The 14,997-nt window shown below is 41.8% G+C and overlaps 1 protein-coding gene across 2 annotated transcripts in view; it reads left to right on the top strand.

The window, feature by feature from the left end:
• Window positions 1-14,997, top strand: part of Mettl16 (methyltransferase like 16) — a 46,021-nt gene that overhangs the window by 21,567 nt on the left and 9,457 nt on the right. For both annotated transcript variants that reach the window (XM_028759447.1, XM_028759448.1), the window contains 4 exons: window positions 2,044-2,159; window positions 5,039-5,181; window positions 9,692-9,761; window positions 10,852-10,941. In XM_028759447.1, coding sequence (XP_028615280.1) covers window positions 2,044-2,159; window positions 5,039-5,181; window positions 9,692-9,761; window positions 10,852-10,941 — 419 coding nt within the window. The remainder of the gene's footprint in view (window positions 1-2,043; window positions 2,160-5,038; window positions 5,182-9,691; window positions 9,762-10,851; window positions 10,942-14,997) is intronic.

The following is a 14,997-nucleotide window of genomic DNA, read 5'->3' as shown; positions in this document are numbered from 1 at the left end:
AAAACAGCCAGTGTTCTTAAACACTGAGCTATCTTTCTAGGCACCCTTGCCCCCTTTCTTTTTAAGTCATGGTTTCACTGTGTAGCCTTAGCTAGCCTGGAAATCTCTGTGTGGACCAGGCTAGTTTCAAACTCATAGAAGTCTGCCTGTGTCACTACATCTGACCAACAATGTATATTAAATCAATTCTCTTTAAGCAGAATACATCAAAGATGAGGTTATGTATCTAAAAGGCTTGCAGAAACTGTACTTGTCCTGTACTTCCCATAGGAATTTGTCTTTGCTAGTTCAGTGTTTTGGCAACTTCATAGACCATAGCTCTATGAATTGTCAAAAATAGGTATTGATAAAGTAACGTAGTCTTTAATTTTTGTGTGTGAGTGGGTGCACATGTGCATGTGCTTTTGGAAGCTTCTTAAGGTCTGCATCAGAGTGTTCTTCAATCACTTTCTACATTATTATTATTTTAAAATAGTTATATATGAGTGTATGTCTCTTTGCATCCCTGTGTATGAGCAGTGCCTGCAGAGGCGAAAGGAAGGTGTCAGTCAGTTCCCCCGGGACTGAAGTTATTGGTGGGTGTTAGTTGTCACGCGATTGGAATAGAAACCAGGTCCTCTGGAACAGCAACTAATTCTCTTTACCATTAAGGCTATCTCCAGCTCCTTCACTTCATGTTTTGAGACCTGGTCTTACTCGGAACCAGGAGGTCAGTGATTCAGTGAGATTGCCTGGCCAGCAGGCCCCAGGGGTATTCCTTTCTTTCTCTGTCTCCCTAGTGTTAAGATTGCAGGAGTGTGTTGTCATGCCCAGTTTTTATAGGTGCTAGGGCTCAAACTCAGGTCCTTATGTTCATATTCACATGTCAAGCACTTACTGACTGAGTCATTGCCCAAATCCTGCCTGCGCACACATTTTTTGGGGAGGAGGTACCTTTCTATTCTATTCTGTGTGTGTGTGTGTGTGTATCGCACATGCATGCATGTGCCATACACACACCAATTTGAGGCCAATTTGAGGCCAGCCTGCTTTACAGAGTGAGACTGTCTCAAAAAAAGAAAAAACAAAAAAACCAAAAAAACAAAAAAGCAATAACAAAAAGATACAGGGTCTTAGTCTGTAATCCAGGCTGGCCTTGATTTCTTTCCTGTTTCTGTCTACGAGTGCTCAGATTAGAGCCATATGCCACCACTACATGCTAAATTATAATATTTTAATTTTAGTATAGATATTTGCTAGAACTAGTACAAATCTCCATGATTTATGACCATCCTATATTGACAGATTTAATTTTTTGGGGGGTGGGCGGTTTCGAGACAGGGTTTCTCTGTGTAGTTCTGGCTGTCCTGGAACTCACTCTGTAGACCAGGCTGACCTCAAACTCAGAAATCCGCCTGTCTCTGCCTCCCAAGTGCTGGGATTAAAGGTGTGTGCCACTACCGCCCGGCCAGTTTTTAATTTTTTAAAGGTTTATTTTATATGAATGAGTATTTGCCAGCACATATGTCTATGTACCACATACATACCTGGTGCCTTCCGAGTATTGGCTCTTTTGGAACTGGAGTTTCCGATGGTTGTGAACCACCATGTAGGTGCAGTGAACCGAGCATGGGTCCTGGGAGAGCAATGTGTGCTCTTTCATTCCCCAGCTTCTTGTTATTGATTTTTAAAATATAATTAATTTAGCTTTTAGCAGAGTGAACATAAATTTATTGCAGAAAAGTTAGAACTCTCAAGAGTAGGAGGAATTCCAGGAGAGAAACCTTTTGTTTATTAAGCTGAGTTTTATGATGTCTCTTTAGAAAAGAATTAGCACTTTTCCTAGTAGTGTTAACACGTGTGTTAAGAGGAACATCGATGAAGTTAATGCGTCTGCTCTAACTCTCCATTGCTGCAGTCCTGTCTCTCACTGGGAGTGGAGTGAAGGAAGTTTACACGCAGGCTTGCCATCGTTTTCCTTCTTGGTTGTGTACTGTTTTGTGTACTTACTTTAAAGACATTACAAAATGAATAGTAACTAACACTCCTTGTTTTCTTCCCTAGTGGTGAAGGTGCCGCAGAAGACACTCCTGATGGATGCGCTTAAGGAAGAGTCTGAGATAGTCTATGACTTCTGTATGTGCAACCCTCCCTTTTTTGCCAACCAGTTGGAGGCCAAGGTAAAGTATCTTTAAGTTACCAAATGCTTAGCTAGCTTTGACTCATTGCAGAGGTAAGAGCAGAAGGCAGTTTTTCTTTAGAGTCTGTATAATTTAAAATGCTGTTGGTTTGAGGCATTTGTGAACTCAGTACAGATGGATTTTCCAGTTAAACAGTTAATTTATGTAGCTGAGAAATTCAGTGAATAAGGCTTCAGGAGCAGTTTGGTCAAGGAATTCATACTACCATCGAAGCCAGGCTTTTGTTTCTCGTTTCCTCTCCACTCTACCCTGGCTCTCTGCTGTTTCTTCTTAGACTTAAAACTTTAGTTTTTTGAGACAGGATTTCTCTGTATATCCCTGGTTGTCCTGGAACTCACTCTGTATCTCAGTCTAGCCTAGAACTCAGAGATCGGCCTACCTCTGCCTTCTGAGTACTGTGGTCAAAGTCCTGTGCTACCACTACCACTGCCTGGCTAAAACCATTTTTAAACTTTAAATTTATTATTTATGTATATGAGTGTTTTGCCTGTGTGAATGTTTATGCACTGCATGTGTGCCAGGAACCTTCAGGGACTAGCCCTTGGATCTCATGGTTGTGAGCCACCATGTGGGCGCTGGGACTGGAACCCAGGTCCTTTGGAAGGGCAGCCTGTGTTCTTAACCACTGAGGCATCTCTCTAGCCCCTAAACTTTGAACTTTCAAAATTGGCCTGAGCTTGTCAGTCTAGGAACAAAAATTGCTATTTTTTGTCATTTGATGGTAAATAAATGGCTGAATGTTGAAAATGTACTGGCCTTTAGATATTGAACAAAATCTATTGGATAAAAAACTGTTCTGTGGAGACCTGTAATTCCCATTACATGGGAGGCTGAGGCAGAAGGATTACAAGTCCTAGACTAGTTTGGATTTAGTAAACCTAAGCCTATCTGAAGCAACTTAGTGAGTCTGAAAATTTAAGAGAGAGGGCTAGGAATATCTCTTAGTGGTAGAGTGTTTGCCTAGTGTGTGAGAGGCCCTAGCTTCAAACCTTAGCACTGTAACATTCAAAACATAATGTATTTAAACATTCACTGTGGGAACTAGAAAGACGGCGGCTCAGCAGTGACGGCACTGACTGCTCTTGTAGAGGATGTGGATTCAGTTCCCAACACCCACATGGCAGCTCACAACCTATTTATAGCATCAGTTCCAGGGAATCCAACCCCGTCTTCTGGCCGCTTGGGCACCAGTGGTACACACATATGAGTGCAAACACTTATAACATCTTTTTTTAGAAAGTTATTAATATTTTAGGTAGGCTCTCACAATTCAGGCTGCTGGAATTCACAGAATTTTCAAGTACTATCTATGATTATGCCATCATGCCCAGCCCAAAATAAATCTTCAAAATAAATTTAATTTGACAAAGTCAGGAATTTGAGCAGTAATTTATTAGAAATACTAACATTCCTGATTAGAAAGTGAAGGAAGTACAATTTAAATAATTTAAAAGTTAGCTTTTGTGTAAAGTTATGAAATAATAACCATGTTCTATAGTAATATTTATTAAAAGTATTGTTTGCCCACACTCAAAAAAATATAGAGAGGACTTTGGCTTCCCAAAGTACTTGGTGGCACAGTGCAGAGGGCAGCAGTGCTCTTACCTCCCGCAGCTTTTCAAGCTCCCTCAGTATCCTTGTTTTACTGTCTTCACATTTGAGGTGGGTGTTAATAAGTTGCCTGTCTGGCAGGCCAGACAGTGCTCTACATTGACTGCTGCTTCTGCTCCAGCTAGTGTGAGGTTCCTCAGCACCTAGCAGCTGTAGCTTTGGTATGCTACCCCAGTGATGTGGAGTGGTGTTTCAGACGGCTGGCTGTGCTGAGCGTCTTTTCTTGTGTTTAGTGGCCCTTTGCCCATCTTCCATGGAGTGATCTCATTCAGTTACTTTGCCTCACCTGTCCCCTTCTGGGTGAAGGACCAGTCAGCCCCTTATAGTTCTATATTGAGCTAATTAGCAGCCCTGGGACCTTGCACATTCTGCACAAGCCCTGTGTCACTCACCCTCCACTTTGCCAATTTTTAAATTGGGTTACTTTTCTTCTTACTAAGTTTTAAGGACCACCGTCCCAACCCCCAACAGGGTTTCTCTGTATCCCTCTTTGTCCTGGAACTCTGTGTAGACCAGGCTGGTCACACAGGCTATGTCACAGCCAGGCTATGTCAAACTCACATAGATCCTCTATCCTCTACCCATAAGTGCTAGGATTAAAGGCGTGCACCACCATGGCTGTTTTAAAGAGTTTCTATCCTAGAGTCGAGTCCCTTTAATTATAATGATTTGCAAACATTTTGTCATCCTGTGGTTTGTCTTCAGTTTTCCATGGTGTCCTTTATAATGAAACTGTTTTTAGTTTTGATGAAATACAATTTATCTATTTTGTGTTATGCTTTTTGGTGTTATATCTAAGAAACCATGGGCTAATCCAAGTTAATGAAAATTTACTTTTATGTTTTCTTCTTGGGAGTTTTTAGATTAAGCTCTTAGGTTTAGATCATTGATGCATTTGAGTTAATTTTTTTTCATATAAAGTGAGGTAAGGATGGATTAAATACTTAAATATAAGAAAGAGAACCATGAAAGTATTAGAAGAAAACATAAGTAAATATTTATTTAATCTTTGGGTAGATTTCCTGGCCATGGTATCAAGACAGAAAGCATAAAGGAAAAGCAACAGATTGGGCTATATAAAAGGTAAATGTTTTTATATTTAATCCCCAGGGCCTTGCGCATGCTAGGCAAGTGCTTTATCACCAAACTGCAGCCCCCACTGGCTGTGTGTTCTTTTAAATCCTCAGTGTAGCGCAGTAATAAGTAGACTACATTCAAAGGCAGTGGCTTTTGTTGTTGTTGTTCAGGGTGTAAACTCTCGGAATTCTCGAAGACCTCCACCTAGTTCTGTAAATACAGGAGGCATCACCGAGATCATGGCAGAGGGAGGTGAGCTAGAATTTGTCAAAAGGATCATCCATGACAGCTTACAACTTAAAAAAAGATTAAGGTAAGTAGGAATTTTGTCTCGTGATCCTAAAGAAATTGTATCACTTTTAAGGAAAACTAATCATTGGAATTGAAAAGTAAGTAGATGACTCCAAAAGGCTGCACAGAAAAAAGGGAGAGAGATCCCAGATGTTCACCCTGCTCCCATTAGTGTGGCGGCCTGGGAGGGAACAAAACCGACTCGAATATGGCTTTGGATTAGAAAACAGATGGGTTCGAATCTGTCCTGTGAACCACAGTCCATTTGCTGCCTAGTCCATGAAGCAGGTGAGGTTCTTGGACTCTGTTTCCTGAACAGTGACAGATGTGAGGACACGAGCTGTCAGGAACTTCATGAAGGGAAACATTACCAGCCATCTTGGAGATGGGCTAGGGCTATTCTGTTTTAAAAGCTAATTATTTTGGACAACACACTTGTCATTAAAGAGTGTTATTAGATTCTCACTCAGGACAGCTTGTCTCTTGTAACTTTCCACTCTACCACATGTTGTTAATATGACAGATAATGTGATAATTAAAATAAAAAGAACGCTCAACCCTAGGATTGAGTTTTGTGAAGTAGAGAAAGTGTTTATTTATTTTTGTGTGTCATAAAAGCATAATGAAATTTACTGTCCAATAATTCTAGAAGGTCTACATCGGGAAGAGGGCGTGTTGTGGAGCATGAGCTCAAGGCCTCCTGTGGCAGGCACCCAGCCCATGCCGAGTTACATAGAATCCTCAGTAGATTGATTTTTTATTAAACGTGTAGGTATATTTTGCCTGCACATGTATGTATGTGTAACAAATGAGTGTCTGGTGAGTAGGACAGAAGAGATTGTTTGGTCCTTTGAAGTAGAGTTACAAATGCTTGTGAACTCTTATGGGAATTGAACCCTGGTTCTCTGGAAGAGGAGTCAATGCTCCCAAACACTGTCCCATCAGATTAGCAAGGTTTTTTTGTTTTGTTTTTGTTTGTTTGTTTGTTTGTTTTTGTTTGTTTGGGGGTTTTTTGTTTTTTGTTTTTGTTTTTTTTGAGACAGGGTTTCTCTGTGTAGTCCTGGTTGCCCTGGAACTTACTATGTAGACCAGGCTGGCCTCAAACTCATAGAGATCTGCCTCCTTCTGCCCCCCAAATGCTAAGATCAATGAAGTTCTCCACTCTGCAGGGCCAGAACTCTTGGTTTTCCAAGGCTGTACCTGCACCTCTTAAGCAGTTCCCTGTTACCTTCCTCTTGTAGCTCCAGCCACCATCTTCTGTCCTTGAGTTTGGCTGCTCTGGATACCTCATCTGTATGAAGCCAGGCAGTAGTTGTCCTCTTCTGGTTGGCTTCTTTCACTTAACATAATGTTTTCATGCTTCATCCATCCTGTAATCTCTGTTTTCTTCCTTTTGGAGAAAGGCAAATAGTTTTGTGTTTTGTGTTATTTTCATTGTTGTGTTCTGTTTTTGTTTGTTTGCCACAAGCTCTTGATATAGATTTATGATTGGTGCGTGCTGGTTTACAGCCTAGCAAGTAAGCATCAACTGCCTAGTTAAGGGAGAACCTGCCTCACAAATAGGTGGAATATGACGGAGGACACCGTGCATGTCTCTTCTTCTGGCTTCTTCATGTGTGCATAGGAACCCACCCCTAGGCTTGAACAAATACATACATGAATCAGTCTCTAAAAAGATATGGTCTGTCTCTCACATATCACAGAAGCCCTTTGTCTTAATGTTAATGTTTTGCTTCAGTTGATTTCATTAAAGATACATTAGAGTATATTGAAAGAGAAAGCTCAGGCTAAACGCCTTGAGTAAAGTTACTTACTTGAAGAAGTAAGTAAATTTAAAGTAAGTCAATAGAGCACTGAAATTTGAAGAAGGAAGATATGTATTAAGAGGACGTAAGACCTAATTCAAGCCAAATTGTATTCTAATGAGTAAGTCCATAAACAGTGGAGCTAGAAAGGTCATCATTTTGTAGTTGTCATAGTAATAATTGATCTCTGGGAAAAAAGTCAACAGCAGGAAATTTGAAGAACTGGGTATATTGTCTGGGACTCAATGGTATAATACGTATGAAGTGTCTTTTGTACACTGGGTTTGATCCTAAGTATTGAAAAACACCAAAGAACAGGGTATTTACATAGTTTCAGAGTCTCTCTCCATAGAGTACTGACTTTCAAAGAATGGGAAATTTAAAGTGGAGAAGCCATAAGAACTGCCCACACCCTGGTCTGATATCCCTAGAAAGACATAGGAGAACCTGTGTTTCCTTCACAACAAAAACAGGTTCTCTGAAACTAATTCACTTCCTGACATGAAAGTAACGGATGATCAAGGAGCCATTCCAGATGGAAGAGACTAAGGGGACATGGCAGGTAACTGAAGTGCACAACCACACACTGGAGTGTGCGTGCAGGAGAGATTGGGATAATTGTGAAAGTGAGTATGGACTGATTATATTCCAGTCCAGGTCATACATAATACCATGGCAACATTAGAGTTTTTTCAGTTTTGATCATTGCTCAGTGTTGTTACCAAAGGAATGTCCTTTTTTCTGTAAACTGTACATGTCAAAATATTAGGGTTCAGGAATGTTTCATAGCTACCTCCCAAATAGCTTAGAAAAGATACAGAATAAACACATGGGGGAACTTGTTAATAGGTAAACCTAGGTGAAGGGTAGGAGAGTCATTTGTATTAATCTTGCAACTCTAACAGGCCAGAAATTATTTCAAAATAATTTTTCTTGAAGCTTGGCATCTCAGAGGGATTGTGGAGTGCTGTAATGAGCAGAGCATGCTTCCTGATTAACAGCTGTAATGGGCTCACAGCCTCCTGGGGAACCAGAGCTTCCTTTGTTCCTTTTTGTTCCACTTGCATTTTGATGAGTTGTCACAGGGTATCTCTTGAGATTGTAGCAGCGTTTAGTGGTTAGGCACGTTTACATGTGAAGCTAGAAACAAGGAGGGAGGTTATACTCATCTTTGAGACAATTTCCATATCAGGCCAGCTTTTGAACTCATTATTTAGCAGATGATTACTTTGAATTTCTGATTCTCCTACCTCTACCTCCTAAAGCTGTGCAGCATTTTGTCCAGGGCTTTGTGTGCTCGGCAAGCACCTCTCCCCATGCTCCCCTCTCTTGAGACAGTCTTATATAGTCCACTGTGCTTGAGACTGACTTGATTCTGTTGCTGGGGTTATAGTCTTGCACCATACCCAGCCTGTACATCTTCCTTAAATGTACTTAATGAAAGTACTTGGGCCAGGAAGAGATTTAGTTTAAATTCAGCTTTAATTGGTACAAGAACCATTTGAGTTATCTACTTCTAGAGTTTAAATGTGGTACCTGTGTCTTTCGAATAATTTGTTTTATCTAGTGGTGAGATTGTATAGTAAAAGTTGTTTATAATTTTTTTTTCTTCAGGCTGTGGATGTGGGTAAGTTGGTAGAGTGCTTGCCTGGCGTGTGTGAATCTCTGGTCCAATCCCAGCCCACAGCACTGAACGTACCAGCCCAGTAGCACATGCTTGTAATCCTAACACTGGCGTGAGGTGGGCTGAGGCAGAAGGGTCAGAAATTCAGTCATCCTAGGCTACACAGAAAGTTGGAGGATAGCCTGAACTAGAGAGTGTCAGTCTCTTGCTGCTTCCCCAGTTCCCCTCTTCTGTGTCTCCGTTTCATGTCTGTAGTTCTGTGATGATTTAACTTGTTCAAACCTGATACTTTGTCTTTTTTATTGAATTTTCTTTTTTTTCTTTAAAGAATTATTTATTTATTTTATGTATATGAGTGCACTGCAGCTGTCTTCAGACACACCAGAAGAGGGCATCAGATCCCATTACAGATGGTTGTGAGCCACCATGTGGTGCTGGGAATTGAACTCAGGACCTCTGGAAGAGCAGTCAGTACTCTTAACCACTGAGCCATCTCTCCAGCCTTCAGTGATTTTTTTTTTTTAAATCTAATCTTAATTATATCTTTTCTTCTTGGTTTTTATTTTTTAATTTGCTTTGCGGATCTTGACTGCTTCACCCTCTCATCTCTGTCCTATCAGATCAGCAGAGTCGCTGGGCTATGTTTGGTGTCCCTTCCCTGCATTGCAGCTGGAAATACGCTTGGAGCAGTAAGCTGTGACATTGCTAGTTCCAGGACAGCCAGGGCTATATAGGGCAAACCTTGCCTCAAAAACCAAATTGAAATCAAAAACAGGATGTGTGCCTGTGTCATACCCCACCTGTAGGTAGTTTGTCTTTTATTTGTGCCCACCTGTGGTGCATGGCCAGCATGTGAAAGGCAGAGCACAGTATCTCTTTTTCCACCATCGCATCCGGCTGTTGAACTCAGGCTTTTATTTACAGGGCCATTTGCCAGCCAACAGAGTTTTTTAAGTTCCCTTGGGCTCCCCCCCACCCCCCTGTGCCCATATTTGTCTAATTTGTGCAATTTTTGTTATTTGTAAGTTAACTCAATATTTGTTTGCTTCTGTTCTCATAAACAATGCTTATAACCAGTCTTTTATCTTGATTTTTTTTTCAAGGTGGTATAGCTGTATGCTGGGAAAGAAATGCAGTCTAGCTCCACTGAAGGAAGAGCTTAGAATCCAAGGGGTAAGGCTGTGTCATTACCATTCAGATGTGTCCTCTTAGGATGAAATTTCGGTATATTTTATACCCTAAAGCTAAATGTGTTTTACTTTTTTTTTACTTTTTTTTTTTTTTTTTGTATGAATGTTTTGTCTGCAGGTAAGTGTGCACCTTCAAAGGTCTGAAGAGGCCAAATCTTCTGGAGTTATGGATAGTTGTAATCTACCCTGTGAGTTCTGGGACCCAAGTTGGGCCCTCGACAAGAGCAAGAATTGCTCCGAATTGCTGAGCCATCTCTCTGGCCCAGTATTTCTTGTTAAGGATATTAAAAGCTACAAAGTGATTCCTTTTTCCTTTATGAAATGTAGTACATGAAAGGGACATTACAAAGCTGCTCATGGCCAGACTTTGGCTGGCTCTTGTCCTTAAAAGGTAAGTAAGGGTGATGTGCACGCCTTTCCTCCCAGCGCTCAGGAAGCAGAAGCCGTGGCTTGAGTCTGCGGCCAGCCTGGATCTCCATAGCAAGCTCCAGACAAGCCACATAATGAGAGTGTATCTTAAAACAACAGTAAACAAAGGCTTCTGAGGATGAATGCTTGTCTGGCATGCATGAGGCCCTACAGTCAATCCCCAGCAGTGCTAGAGCTGTTTACTTGTGATCCCAGCACTTGGGAGAGAAGCAAGAGGGTCACAAGTTGGAATCCAGTTTGGGGCCACATAGCCAAATCCTCTATCAAAGGAATAAAGAAAAACTGCTTAAATCATTTTACACTGACTCCAGAAAACTGTTCTAGGTGTTTATTGTTTGAATTTATATATAAATTCTAATATTTTATGAGAGGTAAAACTTCTGTGTAGAGATTATGTGTTATCAGGCAGCTATATATACCTATTTTTGGAATAATGTTTGTTAACAAAAGAACAACAGGAGTTAGCAGCCAGAAACATTAGTAGAGAGGCTTTAGTTTGAAGGTGGGTGTGGTATCATCCATTTGTCAGTACTCAGGAGGTTGAGGCAGGAAGATCAGGAGTTCAAGGCTATCCTTAGCTACCTGAGACCCTCTCTTAAACCAAACAAAACTTCCATGTGAGATACTACGTTTGTTGGTTTCAGGTTCCTAAAGTCACCTTCACGGAGTTTTGTCAGGGTCGGACAATGAGATGGGCCTTAGCTTGGAGTTTTTATGATGATGTCACAGTACCGGTAAGTGAAGATTTGCTTTGGCCTTTCTATATATATACCTGTTATGTGATAAGCTTCAGTAGATAATACATAGTCTGTATGATCTACTGTTCTATTTTCCTAAAATTTTCTCCAGATGTTTATGGTAAATGAGAAGTATTTATAAATAAGAATAATCCTAGCATGTATTGATTAGAAGTTACTGTCTTAGTTTCGGTTTACTGTTGTACACAGACAGCATGATCAAGGCAGCTCTTATAAGGACAACATTTAATTGGGGCTGGGTTACAGGTTCAGCGCTTCAGTCCATTATCATCAAGGCAGGAGCATAGCAGCACCCAGGCAGGCATGGTGCAGGAGGAGCTGAGAGTTCTACATCTTGTTCCAAAGGTAGTCAGGAGAAGACTGGCTTCCAGGCAGCTAGGACGAGGGTGCCTGTGCCCACAGTGACCCACTTCCTCCAACAAAGCCACACCTCTAGATAGTTCCACTCCCTGGGCCAAGCATATTCAAACTACCATATTCCACTCCTTAGCTCCCATAGACTTGTTCAAACATGAGTCTGTAGGCGCCATACCTAGCCATAGCATAATGCAGAATACATTTAATCCAAAAAGTTTTCATAGTCTGTAACAGTCTGAACAATGTTAGAAGTTCAAGGTCTCTTCTGAGAGTCATCCAATCACTTAACTGTAATCCCCAAAGCAAGACAGGAGACCAGCTGGGCAAACTCCAAACACTGCATCTCCATGTCTGATGTCAAAGTGGTCTTCAGATCTCCAATTCTTGTTTTATCTTTGTCTTGTCTTGTCTTGTCTTGTCTTGTCTTGTCTTGTCTTGTCTTGTCTTGTCTTGTCTTGTCTTCTCTTCTCTTCTCTTCTCTTCTCTTCTCTTCTCTTCTCTTCTTTTTTTGTTTTTTTTTTTTCGAGACAGGGTTTCTGTGTGTAGTCCTGGTTGTCCTGGAACTCACTCTGTAGACCAGGCTGGCCTCGAACTCAGAAATCCTCCTGCCTCTGCCTCCCAAGTGCTGGGACTAAAGGCATATGCCACCACCGCCCAGCTTGCTTTATCTTTGTTGACTGCAACACACTTCTTTCTCCTGGGCTCCCTGTTTGCAGCTTTCCTCAGCAGGAATCTCATGGCTCTGGCATTTCTAACATCTTGGGGTATCTAAGGCAACTTCAACCTTATAGCTTTTATTCCAGTGTCTGGGATTCACACATGATGTTCTGGACTCCTCCAAAGGGTTTGCATTACTTTTCCAGCTCTGGTGTCTATAGTACTCTAGGCTCTGGTTGACTCCACTGCTGCTGCTGTTCTTGGTGATCATCCCACAGTACTGGTATCTCTAATACACTGGGGTCTTCCACTGCAACTAGGCTTCACCAATAGCCCCTCATAGGCTCTCTTCTGCTGCCAAGCCTCAACTTCTTTGCATGACCTCTTCAATCCTGAGCTGTGAACTGCAGCTGAGGCTGCACCTTCACCAATGGCCTTCCATGTCCTCTCACAGTGCCAAGCCTCAGCTGCTCTCTATGACCCCAAACCCCACCTGGGTGATTCTTACACATTACTGAGTCCAGCTGCAACACAAGGTACAATCTTGCCTATCTCTGGAACACAGCTTCTCTGTGCTCTCAGAAAACACGTCCCAGAAGATTTCACCTCAGTGATGCTGCTCTCTTCTTAATCGTGGCCAATTTCTTAGCTCCAGCTAACCAGCATCAGCTGTCCAGTAGTTCCTTCTATTCTTGACTCTAAACCAGAGTCACAATGGCCAAAGCTGTTGCGTTCTGCTTGCTGGGCCTAGAACACGGCCACCCTTGTTCTATTACATTATTACTAGCTTTCTGTTTTCTAACTCCTTTACTGCTTAAGCTTAGTCCTAGAGCTTGCTTTGTAGATGAACCTTGAACTCAGAGATCTGCGTGGCTTTTGTCTCATGCACTGCTACACCTCGACTTAAGCTTTTCTCTACTGGAACTTGCTCTATACTAGGCAGGTCTTGAACTCAGAGATCTACTTGCCTCTGTTTCCTGGGACTGAAGGTGAGTACCACTGTGCTTGGACCTAAGCTTAGCTGGGAGGTATCTTGCTGCAAAGTCACGACTCCCTTAATCTCTTTATCTCCTTAAATGTAGGATTCAGCTCCATTTCTTTTCCTGATGCCCCTTTATTACTTGAACCATACATTTTATATTTTTCCTTTCTCACTTTGCTCCTTTTCTTTAAAATCTTCTTCATAAGAGTAAACTTTAGTAACCACACAACAGAATTTATACCAGGCTGTTTGGAGACTTCCTTTGACAAATCAATTTAAATCTCTTCACCTTAGCTTCAGGGAGACTCTTTGGACAATGGCAAAAAGCAGCCATGTTCTTCACCAAAATATCATAAAAACAGTATCTAGGCCACATACTAACATTCGCTATTGAAACCTCTTGGGCCAGCAGGCCTATACAGTTCAAATCACCCTCGGCACCACTGTCTTCTATATTCCTACTAGGATGGGTCATTAAGCCCTACTTAAAGCATTCCATGGCTTTCCAAATCCAAAGACTCCAAATCTACATTCTCCCAAACAAAAGTATGGTCAGGATTATTACAACAAGAAGTCCCTGGTACCAACTCTGTTTTAGTTATGTTTTAGTTGTACTGCTGTGAACAGACACCATGATCAAGGCAGCTCTTATAAGAACAATATTTAATTGGGGCTGCCTTACAGGTTCAGAAGTTCAGTCCATTATCATCAAGGCAGGAGCATGGCAGTGCCCAGGCAGGCATGGTGCAGGAGGAGCTGAAAGGTCAATGTCTTGTTCTGAAGGCAGTCAGGAGAAGATTGGCTTCTTGGCAGCCTGGATGAGGGTCTTAAAGCCAGTGTCCACAGCGACACTTTTCCTCCAACAAAGCCACACCTCTTGATAGTGCCACTCCCTAGGCCAAGCATATTCAAACCACCTCCGGCAACATAGCCTATAGGAACACCTGGCTGGTGTAATGATTCTGGTGGACATTCTTTAGTCTGTTCCTCTACCTGGCCACTGTTGCTTTTCTAGCCTTTTGGAGAGCTGCCTTTGTGGTTGTAATCATTCTTCGTCCTGTTCTAATTTTTTTATTGCTGGGGCTTTATTTAACCCAGTGTCTCAGGCATAGTAGGCAAGTGCTGAACCTTTACGCTATACTCCTAGCTCTCTGGCTATATCCTTTTCATGTGTAACACTTTGGGATTGTACTATTCTCAGTAAAAGGCTCTGGTTCATCTTTTATGAATACCATTAGAAAGAATATGTAGGTAGCATGTGCCAGACCCAGTACGTGGAAAGCAGAGAACGAAGAATTGTGAGTTTGAGGCCAGCCTGAAGTAGAACTAAGGAGACTGCCTCAGAGAGAGAGAGAGCAGCTGGAGTTGTGCCTCAGTAGGTAAGAGTGCTTTCTGCTCTATCATAGTGCTGGAGTTCAGATCTTAAGCCCTATGTCTGACAGGTCACAACGCCAGAAACCACAGCTCCAGGGGCTCCAATACCTTCCTGGTCCCCATGTGTACTTGCATGAGTGTGTACATGCTGTGTGTGTGTGTTCATGCATACATGCGTGCACACTCACACACACAAAAGCCACTCTTTGTTTATGTATATGAGTGCACTATCTGGATGAACACCTGCAGGCCAGAAGAGGTCATCAGATTTCATTATAGATGGTCATGAGTCACCATGTGGTTGCTAGGAATTGAACTCAGGACCTCTAGAAGATAAGCCAGTGTTCTTAACCACTGAGCCAGACCAAAAGCCACATCTTCACCTTTTTTTTTTTTTTTTTTTTAAAGAAGATTTGTTCCAAATTTCTCTCTGTTTTCTCTGTACTGTTATACAAGGAAAAGGTTTCTGAAGCTAGAAATGGTGGCACACAGCAATAATCTCAGCACTAAGCAGCCTAAAGAACATTAAAGAATTTTAGGCCAGCCTGGAGTACATAGTAAAATGCGATTGTGTGCTTGTGCGCACATGCGCTCTCTCTCTCTCTCTCTCTCTCTCTCTCTCTCTCTCTCTCTCTCTCACACACACACACACACGGACGGAC

Source organism: Grammomys surdaster, unplaced genomic scaffold, assembly GCF_004785775.1.
Source record: "Grammomys surdaster isolate TR1022 unplaced genomic scaffold, NIH_TR_1.0 126278, whole genome shotgun sequence".
Classification (NCBI taxonomy): Eukaryota; Metazoa; Chordata; class Mammalia; order Rodentia; family Muridae; genus Grammomys; species Grammomys surdaster.
The sequence above is the reverse complement of the archived record's forward strand: the minus strand, read 5'-3'. Positions and strand labels throughout refer to the sequence as shown.